The 14,771-nt window shown below is 45.6% G+C and overlaps 1 protein-coding gene across 1 annotated transcript in view; it reads right to left on the bottom strand.

The window, feature by feature from the left end:
- The window catches only part of VAT1L (vesicle amine transport 1 like), a 198,673-nt gene extending 184,434 nt beyond the window's left edge, over positions 1 to 14,239 (bottom strand). The window contains 1 exon segment of the mRNA NM_001133540.2: positions 13,868 to 14,239. Within this exon segment, the coding sequence (NP_001127012.1) occupies positions 13,868 to 14,100 (233 nt within the window). The 5' untranslated portion in view covers positions 14,101 to 14,239.
- Positions 14,240 to 14,771: the final 532 nt, after the last annotated feature.

The raw sequence follows: 14,771 nt of genomic DNA, 5'->3' as shown, positions 1-14,771 counted from the left end.
GTCTGGAAGAGTTTGAACAGAGCAGGGGAGAGTTTGGAGGGAGCAGCGGCACTTATGGGATGTACACAGGAAAAGAAAACGTTTGAGAAGTTTTGTCCATGCCATGAATGGATGCAACTTTAGTGTGTGAGTGTGTGTGTGTGTGCGTGTGTGTGTGTGTGTGTGTGTGTGTTTGAGATGGGGTCTTGTTCTGTTGCCCAGACTGGAGTGCAGTGGCGCAATCTTGGCTCACTGCAACCTCTGCCTCCCGGGTTCAAGCAATTCCCTGCCTCAGCCTCCCAAGTAGCTGGGATTACAGGCACTCATCACCACGCCTGGCTAATTTTTGTATTTTTAGTAGAGATGGGGTTTTACCATCTTGGCCAGGCTGGTCTTGAACTCCTGACCTCTGCTCCACCCCCCTCGGCCTCCCAAAGTGCTGGGATTACAGGCGTGGGCCACTGTGCGCAGGCAACTTTAGTGTTTTCTAAGGGACTCAAGACTTTCACAGTGCTTTTCAATTATTTCGGAAGCTGAGGTCTCCATTCAAGAGCAAACAGGCCCGGCTATCTTAAGGATACAAAAGGAAAAAAGATGACTAGGAAAAGGAAAGAAAACTGCTAAAAATGCAAAAGGAAGATGTGGAGTCTCCCACATGTGCTGCTGGCTGAGGACAGAGATGCTGAGGCTCAAAGCGGTGGGAGGGTGAAAATTTTCTTTGCTATTCATTTCCTATGAAGTAGTAGTCCCAGAGACATGGACTGTCTGTCTCTCCTCCGGGGTCAGACAGAGAAGGCCTTCAAATCTGAAAGGACTGTTTCAGGAAGGTGGGGGCATCAATGGCTGCATCATGCATCCTCGATTCCGGCTACAAAACGTTGAGTCAGAGTTTATTACGAGGTCCCCAGTCAGAACAATTTTAGTGAGTTTAACTGAGCGGATAAAGGGAAACCAATTAGAAAATTATTCAGACCAATCATAGGTATGGTAGGTTTAATAGCTCCCCATTAGCTGATTGAACTAGGTGTAGCATAGATAAATGAAAGGCATTTCTTTCTGATCCTAGATGAGGGATGCTTTTTTTTTAAAAAAATGAAAGTGTGTACTTTGATGGATAGTCTGCTCAAAGATACAAGTGTGCCTGTGTTGGGAGGAGGGGTAGGAGTATGAAGAGTGCAGTTTGAAAGTCTCATCAGAGCTCCCTTGAATCATATGGCTCAGACTATCTGGGCCAGTGGGGCTGCCCCACAATGTGTTCATTTGCATGAAGGGCAGCTATGTATTCTGGGAACAATAATAAACCTCATCCTAAGGGAAAAGTGAGTTGGAGAATGTAGGCCTGGATGAAGCCGCACAACCAAGCAAATAAGAGCTGGAGTTTAAGTGTTGTTGTTTTCTGTCAGTGATGATCCTGTTCAACTCCGGGGGCTCCTGTCTAGGATAGAGTGACAGGTTACAGGCAGGGAAGAATGGAAGGTGTGAGTTCTGGAAGAAAACAAATCTGGGTTTGAGATGAAAAACAAAGTTTTTTTGTAGCTTATTTGTATAATGGCTAGCAAGTTCCTTCACCTCCTTGATCCTGCTTTTTTATGGATAAGATGCTTGGTATTAAAGAGATCACCATAAAACGCTTAGCATAGAGCTTGTGGTGCATGAGAAGTACCCAATAAAGGCTATTATGGAGTCAGGGGTAGTGGTTCACACCTGTAACCCCAGCAATTTGGTAGGTCAAGGTGGGCAGATCAGTTCAGGAGTTTAAGATCAGCCTGGCCAATGTGGCAAGACCCCATCTCTACTAAAAGCACAAAAATTAGTCAGGTGTGGTGGCACATGCCTGTAATTCCAGCTACTCGGGAGGCTAAGGCAGGAGAATCGCTTGAACCTAGGAAGCAGAGCTTGCAGTGAACAGAGATCGCACCACTGTGCTCCAGCCTGCGCAACAGAGTGAGACCGTCTCACAAAGAAACGAAAACAAAAGGCTATTATGATAATAGTGAAATATAATTAATGTATCTTTCCTATTAACTCCAATGGGAGCGTTAAATATACAAGGTAGCATGTGCTGCTTTGTAACCTGCACTGGGGGGAAAATGTGCCACAGCGTGAGCAGGGAGCCTGACTCTCTATTTGGAACAGGGAGAAAATCGGGACATATTCTGGGTGGCTTTAGTGTATGGCAGTGGGAAAAGAACAAGGCAATAGGAAAGGTTCAGGATCATTTGGGGAACCAGGAGAACTGTGTTTCTGAGCACCTATGCAACACCTCCTAGGCAACCCTTGAAACTCTCTGTGGGTATTCAAGGGTGCAGTTTGGGGGGGCCTGATACCTACAAAGGGTAGGGACGGAGTCATGGAAATAGGGTTTATGATTTTAACATCCAGGTTGGTCGGCCTTAGAGTCCCCAGGTATACATGACAATCCCATGTCTTGCAGGGATGCTTGAGCGATTGCTCATGGAATAACAGTCATTGGGCCTGCATGGCAGGTTCTCTCTAAGAGCTTTGGTCTGCGGCACTCGATGGAGCCAGATGTCAACAAGGAGAAAATTACAGAGCGTCTTGAGAAGTCAGAGACCCACATTTCCCAGGCTAGGGAAAGTAGTTATTCATTTCTGCTTCCAAGAGAATAGACTGTGTTAAGAAGTAAAACTCCTGAAAATATAGTCCTATGAAAGCATAGTTTGGTATTCTTCCAAGTTCTCACTCGAAGATCTGCATGTGAGAGGCCTTAGGAGAGATTTAGGTTCTTGTAGGAGAAAGCTGAGATGAGGAAGGGAAGCTTGAGCCCCACTCACCAGGAATGGCCACTGTTTATATTAGGAAGGTCATGTTTACTAGAAAGTCAGTAATATATTTACTCACTCTCCAGACTTATTGAGTGCCTACTGTGAACCAAGCACCATGCTTGGCATCGTGTTAACTGATCACAGAGAAAATTCCTAGAATTTCCAAAATTACCAAAAAGATTTACAAGACGATGGGCCTAAAAAGTTGAAAATATGTTATTTAATGTGACTTAATAACTGTGCTGAGAAAGGTACAATCACAGGAGAGGGAATGGACCTGACTTCTCCAGTTCCCCTCAGATTCTTCACTTTTTACTGGATGAAGAGTCTCACATCCAGTCATGATGGCTACCATTTGAATTAGTGCCATGTGCTTCTTATCCCCCACTTTCTGGTAATTGCTCTCCCTTCCTTTTGGAGTATTTACCCTCTCCTTTTCCCCCAAGACGCACGCACGCATGCACGCACGCACACACACACACACACACACACACACACTGTATTCCAGTGGGGCTGTCAGACATGATGCTCACATTCTTTTAGACCAAGAGCGCATGAGGCACAGGTGTGGTCAATCACAGCTCCTCATTTTCTTAAGCCAGAGAGAAAGAGGAGAGAGAGAGGGGCAGTGGAGAGGGAAAGAGATGGAGAAAGTGGGAGGGAGAAAGGGGGAAAGATGGAGGGAAAAGAAGGTAGGGAGATAGACAGAGAAAGAGAAGAAGGAGGGAGGGGGAGGGAGGGAAAGACAGAGGGTGAGACAAGGAGAGGAGGAGGAAGACCGGGAGAGGAACAGAGGGAGAGAGATCTCCAGGGGCTGGTATGTCATTTGCAAAGGATCAATCAAATTCCTTCCTTAATACATGAAACTGGGAGAAAAAAAGTTCTCTTTGCACTGGGGCTTGCTAAATTTTTACCCGGCAGCTGCAGCTAATGACCACCACCTTTTCCAGCCTCGGGAAGGAAGCTCATTGCAGCAGGAGCACATGAAGCTAACTTATGAGCAAAGAGGATAAAAGATGGAAGGGGAAGGAGAGGAGAAGGCCTAGAATCCCAGGAACAAATTCATCATGATGGCCAGCAGGGCTGAAATAACGAGAGAGGGGAGGGAGTAAGGGGGTGGCCTTCCTGCCCTCTAAAGATCTCTAAGCTTGGTCCAGTTTCTAGCACACAGTAGGAGCACAGTGTATTTTGGTTCCATTTCCTCACTTGTCCCTTCAGGAATTCATCTTGATCTTCTTGTATATGTCCTGACACACTGGCACATCCCGCTTGAGCTACTTTTGATGTCAGGGTTTTGTGGTCTTCGGGGGATACAGGTGGAGTCTGAATGAGGGACTCCATTCAGAAAACTTTGTGAAGCATGAAGGGGCTTTTTAATGTCCTATTTCTTTGTACCTCCTCCCCACCATTAATATCTATCAAACACATCTTATGTGACACACACACTTCATTTGTTCATTCATTCAACAAATATGAAATGTATCAACATCCTTGCTAGGCACTTTAGCTGCATTATCTTTTTCTTTCCCCACACAAAAACTTTTACCCCCCCCATACATGCTATCATTATATCCATATTACAGATGAGCAAACTGAGGTTTCAAAAGACTTAATCATTTTTCCAAGGTTATACAGGTTGCTAAAATTGTTAGAGCCAGGATTTGAATTCAAGCTTGTTTTACTTCACACATTAACTATTTTACAACCAAGAAGCCTACTGCCTCTCATCCGGCTTGGGTGTATGGCCAGTGCCGGATTAAGAAAGGAATCATTGTCATCCCTTGCTCAGAAGATAATTATCCTGCATTAGGCTCTGGGGACCACAGTTATTTAGAGAAGTTAGGAGTGAGAGGACCCAATGCTTTGGCTTCGGGTTCTGTTTGGTGAAACATTGTTTAATTTAGCATGTCCCTGGCTCCAGGAAAATTCTGGGGATGAGACCTCAGGGGTCATTGACAGGAGACTGAGGACAGATGCTGACTGCATGCTCTCATCAAGAAAATCTCATGTTCAAAGATAAAACATCTTCTTTCACTGGAACATCTATTTTGTCTCCTGGGCCTTCAGACATAAAATTCACTCATTTTCATACCATGGCTCCAACCAATTTTCTGTATGAGATCACACACAGAGGAATCAAACTAATTTGAGATTACATGCTTGCCGCCCTTTCCTGTGAAGAGTCTCTTCTTCCTTCTAATTACACTTTTTCTTCTGTGACAAATGCCAAGATGTCCAAAAGGCTCTCTCTTAGGAAAAGGAAGTCCCAGGAGCTTGGGGGTCATTGGGGCACTATTTCTTTATGCCTGAGTGAGTTCTGCTGTCAGTGTTGAGTGTCAGTGATGTGTCCAAAGCGTGGGATTTGACTCCTTTGAATGAGAGTGAACCAAGCTCCAGAGGCTGGATTGTCTATATACACTCAGCTAGCAAAGAAATCCCTGCAGCAACCCATGGGTGGGGATGCAGGGGGCTGGTGGGAGGGCAGCAACAGATCAGTCCAAATCCATTCCCAACCCTGGAAGTTGGGTGGCTTTGAAAGCCAGCATCCTAAAAAAAGAAAAAAAAAAGAAAAATTGCTGGGCGCTGTAGCTCATGCCTTTAATCCCAGCACTTTGGGAGGCTGAGGCAGGTGGATCACCTGAGGTCAAGAGTTTGAGACCAGCCTGGCCAACATGGTGAAATCTGTCTCTGCTAAAAATACAAAAATTAGCTGGGTATGGTGGTGCATGCCTGTAATCCCAGCTACTCAGGAGGCTGAGGCAGGAGAATCACTTGAACCTGGGAGGCGCAGGTTACAGTGAGCCAAGATAGCGCCACTGCACTCCAGCCTGGGTGACAGAGCGAGACTCCATCTCAAAAAACAAACAAACAAAAATAGATTTAAGGGTACAAGTGCAGTTTTGTTACGTGGATATACTGTGTAATGGTGAAATCCAGGCCTTTAGTGCACCCACTGCTCCAATAGTGACCACTGTACCATTAGGCAATTTTTAACCCTCATCTTCCTCCCACCCTCACACCTTTTAGAGCCTCCAATGTCTATTAGTCTACTCAGTGTGTACCATGTCCATGGGTACCCACTACTAAGTGAGAACGTGCCAGACTGGACTTTCTGTTTCTGAGTTATTTCTCTTTGGATAACAGCCTTCATCTCCGTCTATGTTGCTGCAAAAGACATGATTTCATTCCGTTTTGTAGAAAAGCCAGCATCCTACTCCGTGCTGGCAATGTAGTTTAGTGTGAGAACCGCTAGGCAAGAAAACGAGATGGCAATTCATGTCCCAGTTCTGTATGTAAAAGCCAAGTCATTTAGGAAGAAACACAACCTTTATTGAGTACCCACCATGTGCAAGGCACCATCAAGACTTCTACAGACACTCAGCTAGTCTTTGTAACAATAAGTAAAAGTGTGTACCATTAACAAAGTGAGGAAGTAGATAAGTTGAAAGTGCTATTTGCTTAACATCACACAGCCACGGTGAGGTAGAGTTAGGATCTGAACCCAAATCGATTGTAGCTTCTCACTATTTCCACTCCATCCCTGAGTCCCAGCTTCCTCTCCTAGAAAACATGGATGATAATTTCAGTGACACCTAACCCATGGGGTGGTGAAGATCAGATGAAAAGCTGAGGTACATAGTAGGCTTTGTCACTGCAAAGATGATGCAGATGGATGGTAGGGTGGGTGCAATAATCAGTCCCCATTCCCTTTGCCCATCATCAGCCACCTATTGGTTTCTCACTAGTCCCTATATAGTTGAGAACTGGCTGCTGTTCATGGAAACCTAGTATACGTCGGATGTTCTATAAGGTTCTATCTCCATTTTGTAAGTAAACCAAATAAGACTTAGAGAGCTAAGCAACTGGCCAGGTGTGGTGCCTCATGCCTGTAAATCCCAGCACTTTGGGAGGCCAAGGCGGATGGATCACCTGAGGTCAGGAATTCGAGACCAGCCTGGCCAACATGGCGAAACCGTCCCTACTAAAAATATAAAAATTAGCTGGGTGTGGTGGCAGGCACCTGTAATCCCAGCTACTTGGGAGGCTGAGGCAGGAGAATTGCTTGAACTTGGTAGGCGGAGACTGCAGTGAGCCGAAATTGCGCCACTGTTCTCCAGCCTGGGCGACAGTGCAAAACTCTGTCTCAAATAAAAAAAAAAAAAAAAAGAGAAAAAAGGGAGCTAAGCGACTTGCTGAAACACAAATGGTTAATAAAGGGCAAAGCAAAATTTTAACCCATGTCTGCCTGAAACCAGAGCCCCAGCACTTTCCAAAGGATAGGCAGCTTCCTCCCCATCTGCACTGATTCCCTACCAATGCTAGTTGACTAACTTGGTGGAATGAATGAATCTTTTCTGAATGGACCCATCCACCTTCATTCCTGCTCTTCCTTCAGGCAGGTTCAAATCAAAATCTTCCTTTTGATCCCAGGTTGTTTTTAATTCCATACTTTCGACCCCCCATAAGGTTTAATCCTGAGGAAATACCTACTACAAACAAGTCATCAGAATTATGACAACAGTGTTGATTTTTAGCAAATTAAAATGTTCTAAATGGCACATTTTAGCTATTTGTTATTAAGCTGTTAATAAGTTGTTAAGCTATTTGCCATTTACTTCACTTTTATTTTCTGAAATTATTTCTACTTGGATGAATCCTATTTCATGTAAAATATTATTGTAACAAATCTTAATTTCTCAATCTTTTTCCCCCCCACTGTAAATTCTACCAATTATTGCTTCCATTAGTGAGGTTATTCTTTGGTGGCTATTATTTTTTTAGCAGCAGAATGGAAAAATGGGAAGACAGAAGTATGTGAAGATACAGATTGAGGGAGAGGGGACACAAAATGGAGAGAAAAGACAAAGGCTTCTCTATTGATAGATCAAAATATTTTCAGGGGGCAAGATGCTAAGTATAAACAATGGGTTCAAATGATGGGGTCAAAACATATTTCTTTGTTCTCACGAGATAGAAGAATCACTGATTCTAGGTTTCCTTTCCTCTTCAAATCGCCAGAAAAGCAAGAAGCCCATTTCATTATTGGATAAAGAGCGGATATTGTCACCATCCCCAGTCCTCATCAGCAAGGACTCAGTTGATGAGAGAATGCAAATTTCATTAAATAAAAATGACCCCTGAGCTAGCACTTCCATGTTCTCATCATCAAATGAGGCTTAAATATGACTCAGCATGGAGTCATCCTTTCCTGTCAAATCCTGACACTTCCATCCAATACAGAGTGATTCAGGACACATTATTCCAATCTCCATGTCAGAGTGGCTCCTGGCTTGGCATTAGAAATCCTCTGAGCAACATCTTAGTTTTACAAACATCTTAACCTCATGGACGCCACTTGTTTATTTTGAATAAACACAGGGAATATCATGTTGGCCACCTTTCATTGCATCAACCTTACGAGTGACAGTTTAATGCTCTGTTGTTTGGGAATAATTTATACTTAGTTTGCCAATGTAGCAATGGCCTGATCAAGGTAAAGGAGGCAGAGGGAGGAACTCCAATGTCTTGAGTGGTTCAAGGAGTGGTGATTGTGATTGTGTTTAATCAGCAGGGGTGTTCTGGGTCAACAGTCATAGTAACTCCATCTAGATGGATCCCCCAAAGCATCCCACATACTGTATGTCACAAGTGTAGACGAAATGGATGTGGTGCATAAACATAACGGCAGTTTTGGGGTGGGAGGCAGGATAGTACTGTGCAATTTTGAATCTTAGCAGTTGTATTTCAAACCAGTCAAATACATTCATGGCTCTTTCTCTGTATTCCTGTCTCTGTGCCTGTCTGCCTCTCTGTGTCTCTTGATCTCTCATGATTTGAGTGTGTCTCTCTCTGTCTCTTTCTCTTTTATGTCTTTGTCACTGTGTCTCTCTGATTCTCCAAAATGTAAAGAGCCATTTGGGTTTTAGGCACACTTGGGTTTTCACATGGCTCTTCCACTTAGCAGTCTGTGATCCTGATGTGTCTGTGAATGTCAGTTTCCTCATCTTTAATTGGAGATGGCAATACTGATTTTGTTGAGTTGTCAATGGGATGAAATGAAACAAAGAATGTATCGCAGCCAACTCAGTTCCTGGCTCATAACAACTGGTCAATACATGTTTGTTCCTTCCCTATCTCCAATTTACTATACCCTCGTGACATATTAGAATTCCACCAATCTGGTAGCTTTCTTCTGATGTGGCCTGCCCTCAGCCCATTTTCAGATCAGCCAATGGAACCATGCCTGGTTGGAACCATTTTTCATCCACTTGGTCTCTTTCCAGCAGTTTCATGTAGCCTCTTGCTGTAAATCACTCTGGGAAAATAAATGTCCCTAATCCATTACTGCCCTTCTACTGCAAGCCAATTTGAACCACAAACCAGACAAGGTTTGTTAATGGCCACTTAAATACATTCCTGCAGCCCAACCTGGAGACCCTCTGCCAGCCTAAAATCCTAGCAGCCCCTGTCTAAGAGACACTCAACTGTGACACGACTGATAGCAGCAAAGGCACTGTTCTGACTCGTATCAGTTAGGGGTGAACCATACACCTTGGTTTGCCTCAGACAGTTCCAGTTTATGACTGTAGCTTCTCCTATGTAGGAGTAATTATAAATAGTGCCCCTTTTGCTTTCAGAAGAGGTTCAGTTTGTTTGAAACCAGCCTGAGCAACATAGTGAGACTCTGTCTCAACAAAAAGAAATTAAAAAAAAAATTAGCTGGGCACGGTGGCACATGCCTGTGGTCCCAGCTATGCAGGAAGCCAAGGCAGGAGGATCACTTGGGCCAGGGAGATCAAGGTGGCAGTGAACCATGATCACACCACTGCACTTCAGCTTGGGTGACAGAGCAAGACCCTGTCTCAAAATATAAGAGTTCCAGTTTGAATAATAAACTATATAAGTATCTATGGTATGGTAACCAAAAGTAAAAGTTTAGATAATAATGGCTACCATTTTTTGACTACTTGCTATGCCTGTCTCAAAATACAAGAGTTCCAGTTTGAATAATAAACTATATAAAGTATATACGGCAACCAAAAGTAAAAGTTTAGATAATAATGATTATCATTTTTTGACTACTTGCTAAGCACCAGGCATCCTTATAAAGGTCTTTGTATATGGCATGTCATTTAAGCTTCATTACAACACTATGAAGGGGGATGCTATTACAAAATGGATGCTCCATTTTATAGTCCAGGAAACAGAAGTTTGTTAACATGTTTTTAACAACAACATGGCCAAGGCCAACCAGAAGGTGTGGTTTGTACCTCACCCAGATCCTGTCTATGGGCAGGTGCCCCAAACTGCTGAAGTGTTGGATGCTCAAGCCTCAGAGTCATCCCTTTCCCTAGAGAATTTTGCTCAGTCAAATAGAAGCCACTTCTGCTTGAGAGGCTCAATGTCCCCACTTAGGAAGTAGCCCACAGCCAATGACACACAAGGCTCCCTTTGTTCCTTGCTTCAAGGTGGGACTGACCCTGCAGTGGGATCCAGCTAAGACCACATCCTTGCTTAACTCCTTCCTCTTCCCTACTCTGCTTCCCTTGCTCCCATAGTTCTAAAAGCACACTTTCAATAAACCACCTGAAAAAGGATCCCTGTGTCAGGCTCTGCGTCCAAGTAGCCAGACCTAAGACATCCAGTTTGCAAGTATCAGAGCTGGGACTCAGGTCTAGGAAGCTCTCTTAATCACTAAGCAGATGTGACATGATATTGCCTATATTATCTACATGATTAAAATGATGGCCTCCAAGTTGTAGGTCACCAAGCAGCATGTATCACATTGGTTTAGATATGGCAACAACGACAGTCACAATGAATCCTACTTATTGAATGCTGACAACACACCAGTGTCTTTCTTGCATCTGATCCTCTCAACAATACCATGAGGTTCATTTTATTATCCCCACTTTACAGATAATGTATGGGAAGTTTGGAGACATTGAGACACATCCCCCAGGGGCATGTGGATAGGAAGAGATGAGGCTTAAGCTTATATTCAAGTCCCTCTCTCTTCAAGGACCACATGCTTTTTCCACCTGGTCACTTAAACCTCTTGTTGCATAAAGTATTCCATGAATAATTGGTGAAATCGATCTGCCATCAAAACTGACATTTTAAAAAACAATTTAGAAGACTCTGCTATCACTCCAACCCTGACCCCAGCAACAGTTCTTTTTGAGCTGCATTTGACCAAAATGTCTCTACTTTCTGGAGAAAGCCATACTACTTTGGGAATAGCTAGAGAATATTCTCTTAAGCCAGACACAAAAAGAGCAAAGGAACCATCTTCAGTGGAGAAAGGAAAGTGAGACTACATGCTAAGAGGGGAATCACATGTGCTAAGGCTTTTCCACCAAGGGAGACAAAATGGAATAAAAAGAAAACAGCAAAAATTTAAGGAGAAGCAGATTCAAATCCTAACTCTACTACTGTGTGATGTTTTTGGCAAATTACTCAATGTTTCCAAGCCTCAATTTGCTCTTCTGTTCTGTAGGAAATATACTCATCTCATTGGCCCATTAATGAAAAAGGGTCAATGATATAAAATAGATATTTCTTCCTGCCTCATTTCTTCCATTTTCATAAAATTCATAGCCAACTTCGAACGTCATTCCAGGTCTAACTAATACTGTTTCAAATGGACTATGCTTTATTCCAAGCAAAAAGCATATCCTATTATGACAAAAAGGTTTCTATTAAAAATAGAGAGCAGATAAAAGGGAGACCATCATCCAGGAAGCCATCGGCTGATTCATAAAAATACAGAATGAGTCATCCTGGATCCCAAGGCTAAAACTTATAATCAATGGTCATGTCTGGCCAGCCAATCCCAGCCCAGAGGAGAAGGAGCTGCCCAGTGGGCCATCTTTATAAGCCTATTACAATCCTTCCTTGTAAAACCATTAACTCTGCTTCCAGCTTGGTGAAAGGAAAATCAATCTGGGCTGTTTGCAACACTGTCTTCCAAATGTACCTGCAGCCTGGTTGGCTTTCTGAACAACTGGGGTGGGGGAAGTGCAGTGATTTCTGTGTCTCTGTGTGTGTGTGTGTGTGTGTGTGTGTGTAAGCTCTACTGAAGAACAGGCTTTCACATCTGGCTTTGAAAATCAATCTCTTGGCCTTCATCTTGACATTTATTATTTCAAAATGCTTCAGTTCCTATCAGCAATTATGCAGTTAGCATAAGACTGGAAAACACAGAACTATGTGTACTGCAGATGATGCTCTTTCCTTTAAAAAGTAGTTTTATCATTTTCACTCTCTGAATATGTACTCTAGAATCCTAGAATCCCATCCTCAATTTGGATGAAGGGTCATAAATTACATACACATACACATGCAACTGTATATATAATTGTATATATGTATATGCACATATATCCATAGGTGTGCGTATACAGGTAATTTTTTTTTTTGATGAAGTGGTTAAGGAAGGAGAATTCTAAATGCATGGTTTTAATTGTACTAAGCAAAAGCTCTTCCACCAGTAAGTAAAGAAAAATAATGACCCAACACAATCCTCTTCCGAGCTCTTTCCTCAATCCATTCACTCAGCGATAACTTATTTAGGATGTGCAGTGTGCCAAACAGTGTGGGGTGGGGGAGTGGGCTGGTCTTTGGGGATTTAGCTGCGAAAGGGCAGATATAAGCTCTCCTTCTGGGATCAAACAACTTGGTTCAATAAGAGTTCATTGTACAGGATCCCCCGGTTTGCAAAAGGCTCTTCCCTTGCCCTGAATTCCCCACAGAGACCCAAGAGTCGTGTTCAGAGTCAAACCTGACCAGCTGCATATATGAGCAGCAAGGCAGGGATCAGCGGCTGCTTCTCCCACTAGCTGCTTTCTAATCTGGCCGATGAAACCTGCGTCTGTTCTCAAGGTGGTGAATGGAAGGGGACTCTCCTTTGCATTTCTCGTGCCTCTAGATGAGGTCCAGATATTGGGTTTCTGATCTAACATAGGAGCTCGTGAGCTGGCTGCTGCTTTGGAGAGCAGTATGTACTGGGGGGCTCTAAAAAACAGATGGGAAAGAATAGGCTCGTCTCACCGTGATAATAGCAAGCTCCCCTTACAAGTTTAACATGCAAACCTAGTGTTGGGTCCAGTCCGCCTCTGCTGGGTAAGCCCTTTCCAGAACTTCAGGGAAATTACAGTGCCCGCACACAGAGAGGCTTCAACTCTCCCCGTGAATCTCAGCTAAGCGTGAGGGCCTGGAGAAGTTCCCCCAGGAGGAATGGGGAATAGAGGGCAGCTTAGAGAGCTGAGCTCCTTCTGAGATGGGAGCAGGAATTCCGGGGAGACTGATCAGGGTTTTTTCCCCTCTCGGAGAAACAGAGGATGGAGAGGGGCATGGAGGGAGTTGCGCTGCAGCCCTGCTCTCCACCCTCACCAAGCTTGGGTGCAAGGTAGACCCTCTTCCTTCCTAGTTCCTTTCCCCATCAGGCTACGGGGAAGAAAGTGTGCAGGAGGCGGGATCCAGCCCTGCACCCTGTCCCAGGCCCTTCAGGACAACAGCATAGAGGTGAAAAAAAGATCATGTATCAAATTCCCGGCCAAGCCGCTTAGTGGCAGCTGACTGATCTTGGGCAAATCACTCATTCTCTCTGAGCGGCGGCTTTCTTACCTGTAAAGGGATCATGATGGCACCTGAGTCATTAGGTCCCAGGAAGTATTAAATAAGATCGCACGTGTAAAACTACCAACGGCGGCTGGCACACAGTGGGCTTGAGGTTCTTAATACATATATTTTTAATTCTGTTAAGCATCAACCCCCCTGTGCGGAAGCTGAGTTGTCCTCTCAGACGGAGAACTCCCGTAGCGCAATCTTCCAGACCCGGGGTGCTTGGGCGCCAGCATTCTCCCCGCGCCCAGGAGCTCACATTCTCCTCCCGTCACCCCTAGATCTGGCTTGGGGAGGCCACCCCTCTGCATCCGTGCCAGCTTTGGCCCGGGGAGGCACTGAGACCCCGGTGAGGGCGCGGAGGGGGTGCGCGCGGCGGTTCTACCCGGGCAGCATCCCAGCCGCAGCTTTCCCACCCCCTCCCCAGCGCCCAGCGCGCAAAAAGAGAGAAAGCGAGAAAGGCGCGGATACTGGACCAGGCTTTGACGCGGATCTTGAGCTCGCTGTCCTGAGGCTCGGGCATGGCCTTCCTGGAGAGCCGCAGCTTGTTGAGCCCCCCGAAGCCGGCCAGCACCACCGCGCGCATCTCCTGGGCGTCCCCGAGGCGGTGCGAGCCGTCGCCGCCGCCGCCCTCCGCCGGCTCCTTGCCTGCCTCCTTCTCGATCATTTGCTCCGTCTCCTCCGCCTTCTCCACGCCTTCCTTGGCCATGGCGCTCGAGGGCGCGGGGCGCACGGGCTGCGGTGGCTGCGGCGCTGGGGGATTGGGGCTCCTCTCCCGCGGGTTCCTCCTGTTGAATGTGGGATGCTCGGCTGTGCAATGGCTGCAGCCTCTGCGAGCGCCGCCGCGGTCCACAGCCTCCGCCGTAATCCTCACAAGAGCCGTGCCCCTAAGCGCTCCACCCCCGCCCCACCCTTCTTTCCTGTCCCAACGAGGCCTCAACTCCAGTTCCTGAAATAGTCCCAAATTAGACTCGGGATCGCGGCCCCAAACCCAGATTTGCCGAAGATCTGTGACTAAAACGAGCCTAGAGAGACCACCTTGTCATCCCCCTTCCCTTGGGCCCAGTACTTGGTTATATACGGCACAGGCTCGGGTGCCTTGAAATGGACCGAGACGAATGTCTGGGCCTGGAGGATGCCTTCCCGCGACACGGTTGCCCTCTCTCCCTCCCATCTGCGAGGCTGGGCGGGATACTCGGGAAATTGGGTCGTTTCTCAAACAGCCAGTTTTGGGTGGAAGGGCGGAGAGGTTTGGGAAGGAGGGAACTAGCGGAGAGGTTTGGGAAGGAGGGAACTAGAGATCCCGCTCACTGCCCTGAAGAGTCCAGTCCGGAGTCTTTTCACTCCAGACCTGCAGGGTTGGCTGGGATGCTCTTTGCT

Source organism: Pongo abelii, chromosome 18 (genome assembly GCF_028885655.2).
Source record: "Pongo abelii isolate AG06213 chromosome 18, NHGRI_mPonAbe1-v2.0_pri, whole genome shotgun sequence".
Taxonomy (NCBI): domain Eukaryota; kingdom Metazoa; phylum Chordata; class Mammalia; order Primates; family Hominidae; genus Pongo; species Pongo abelii.
Note: the sequence above shows the minus strand (reverse complement) of the source record. Positions and strands in the feature narration are given on the sequence as shown.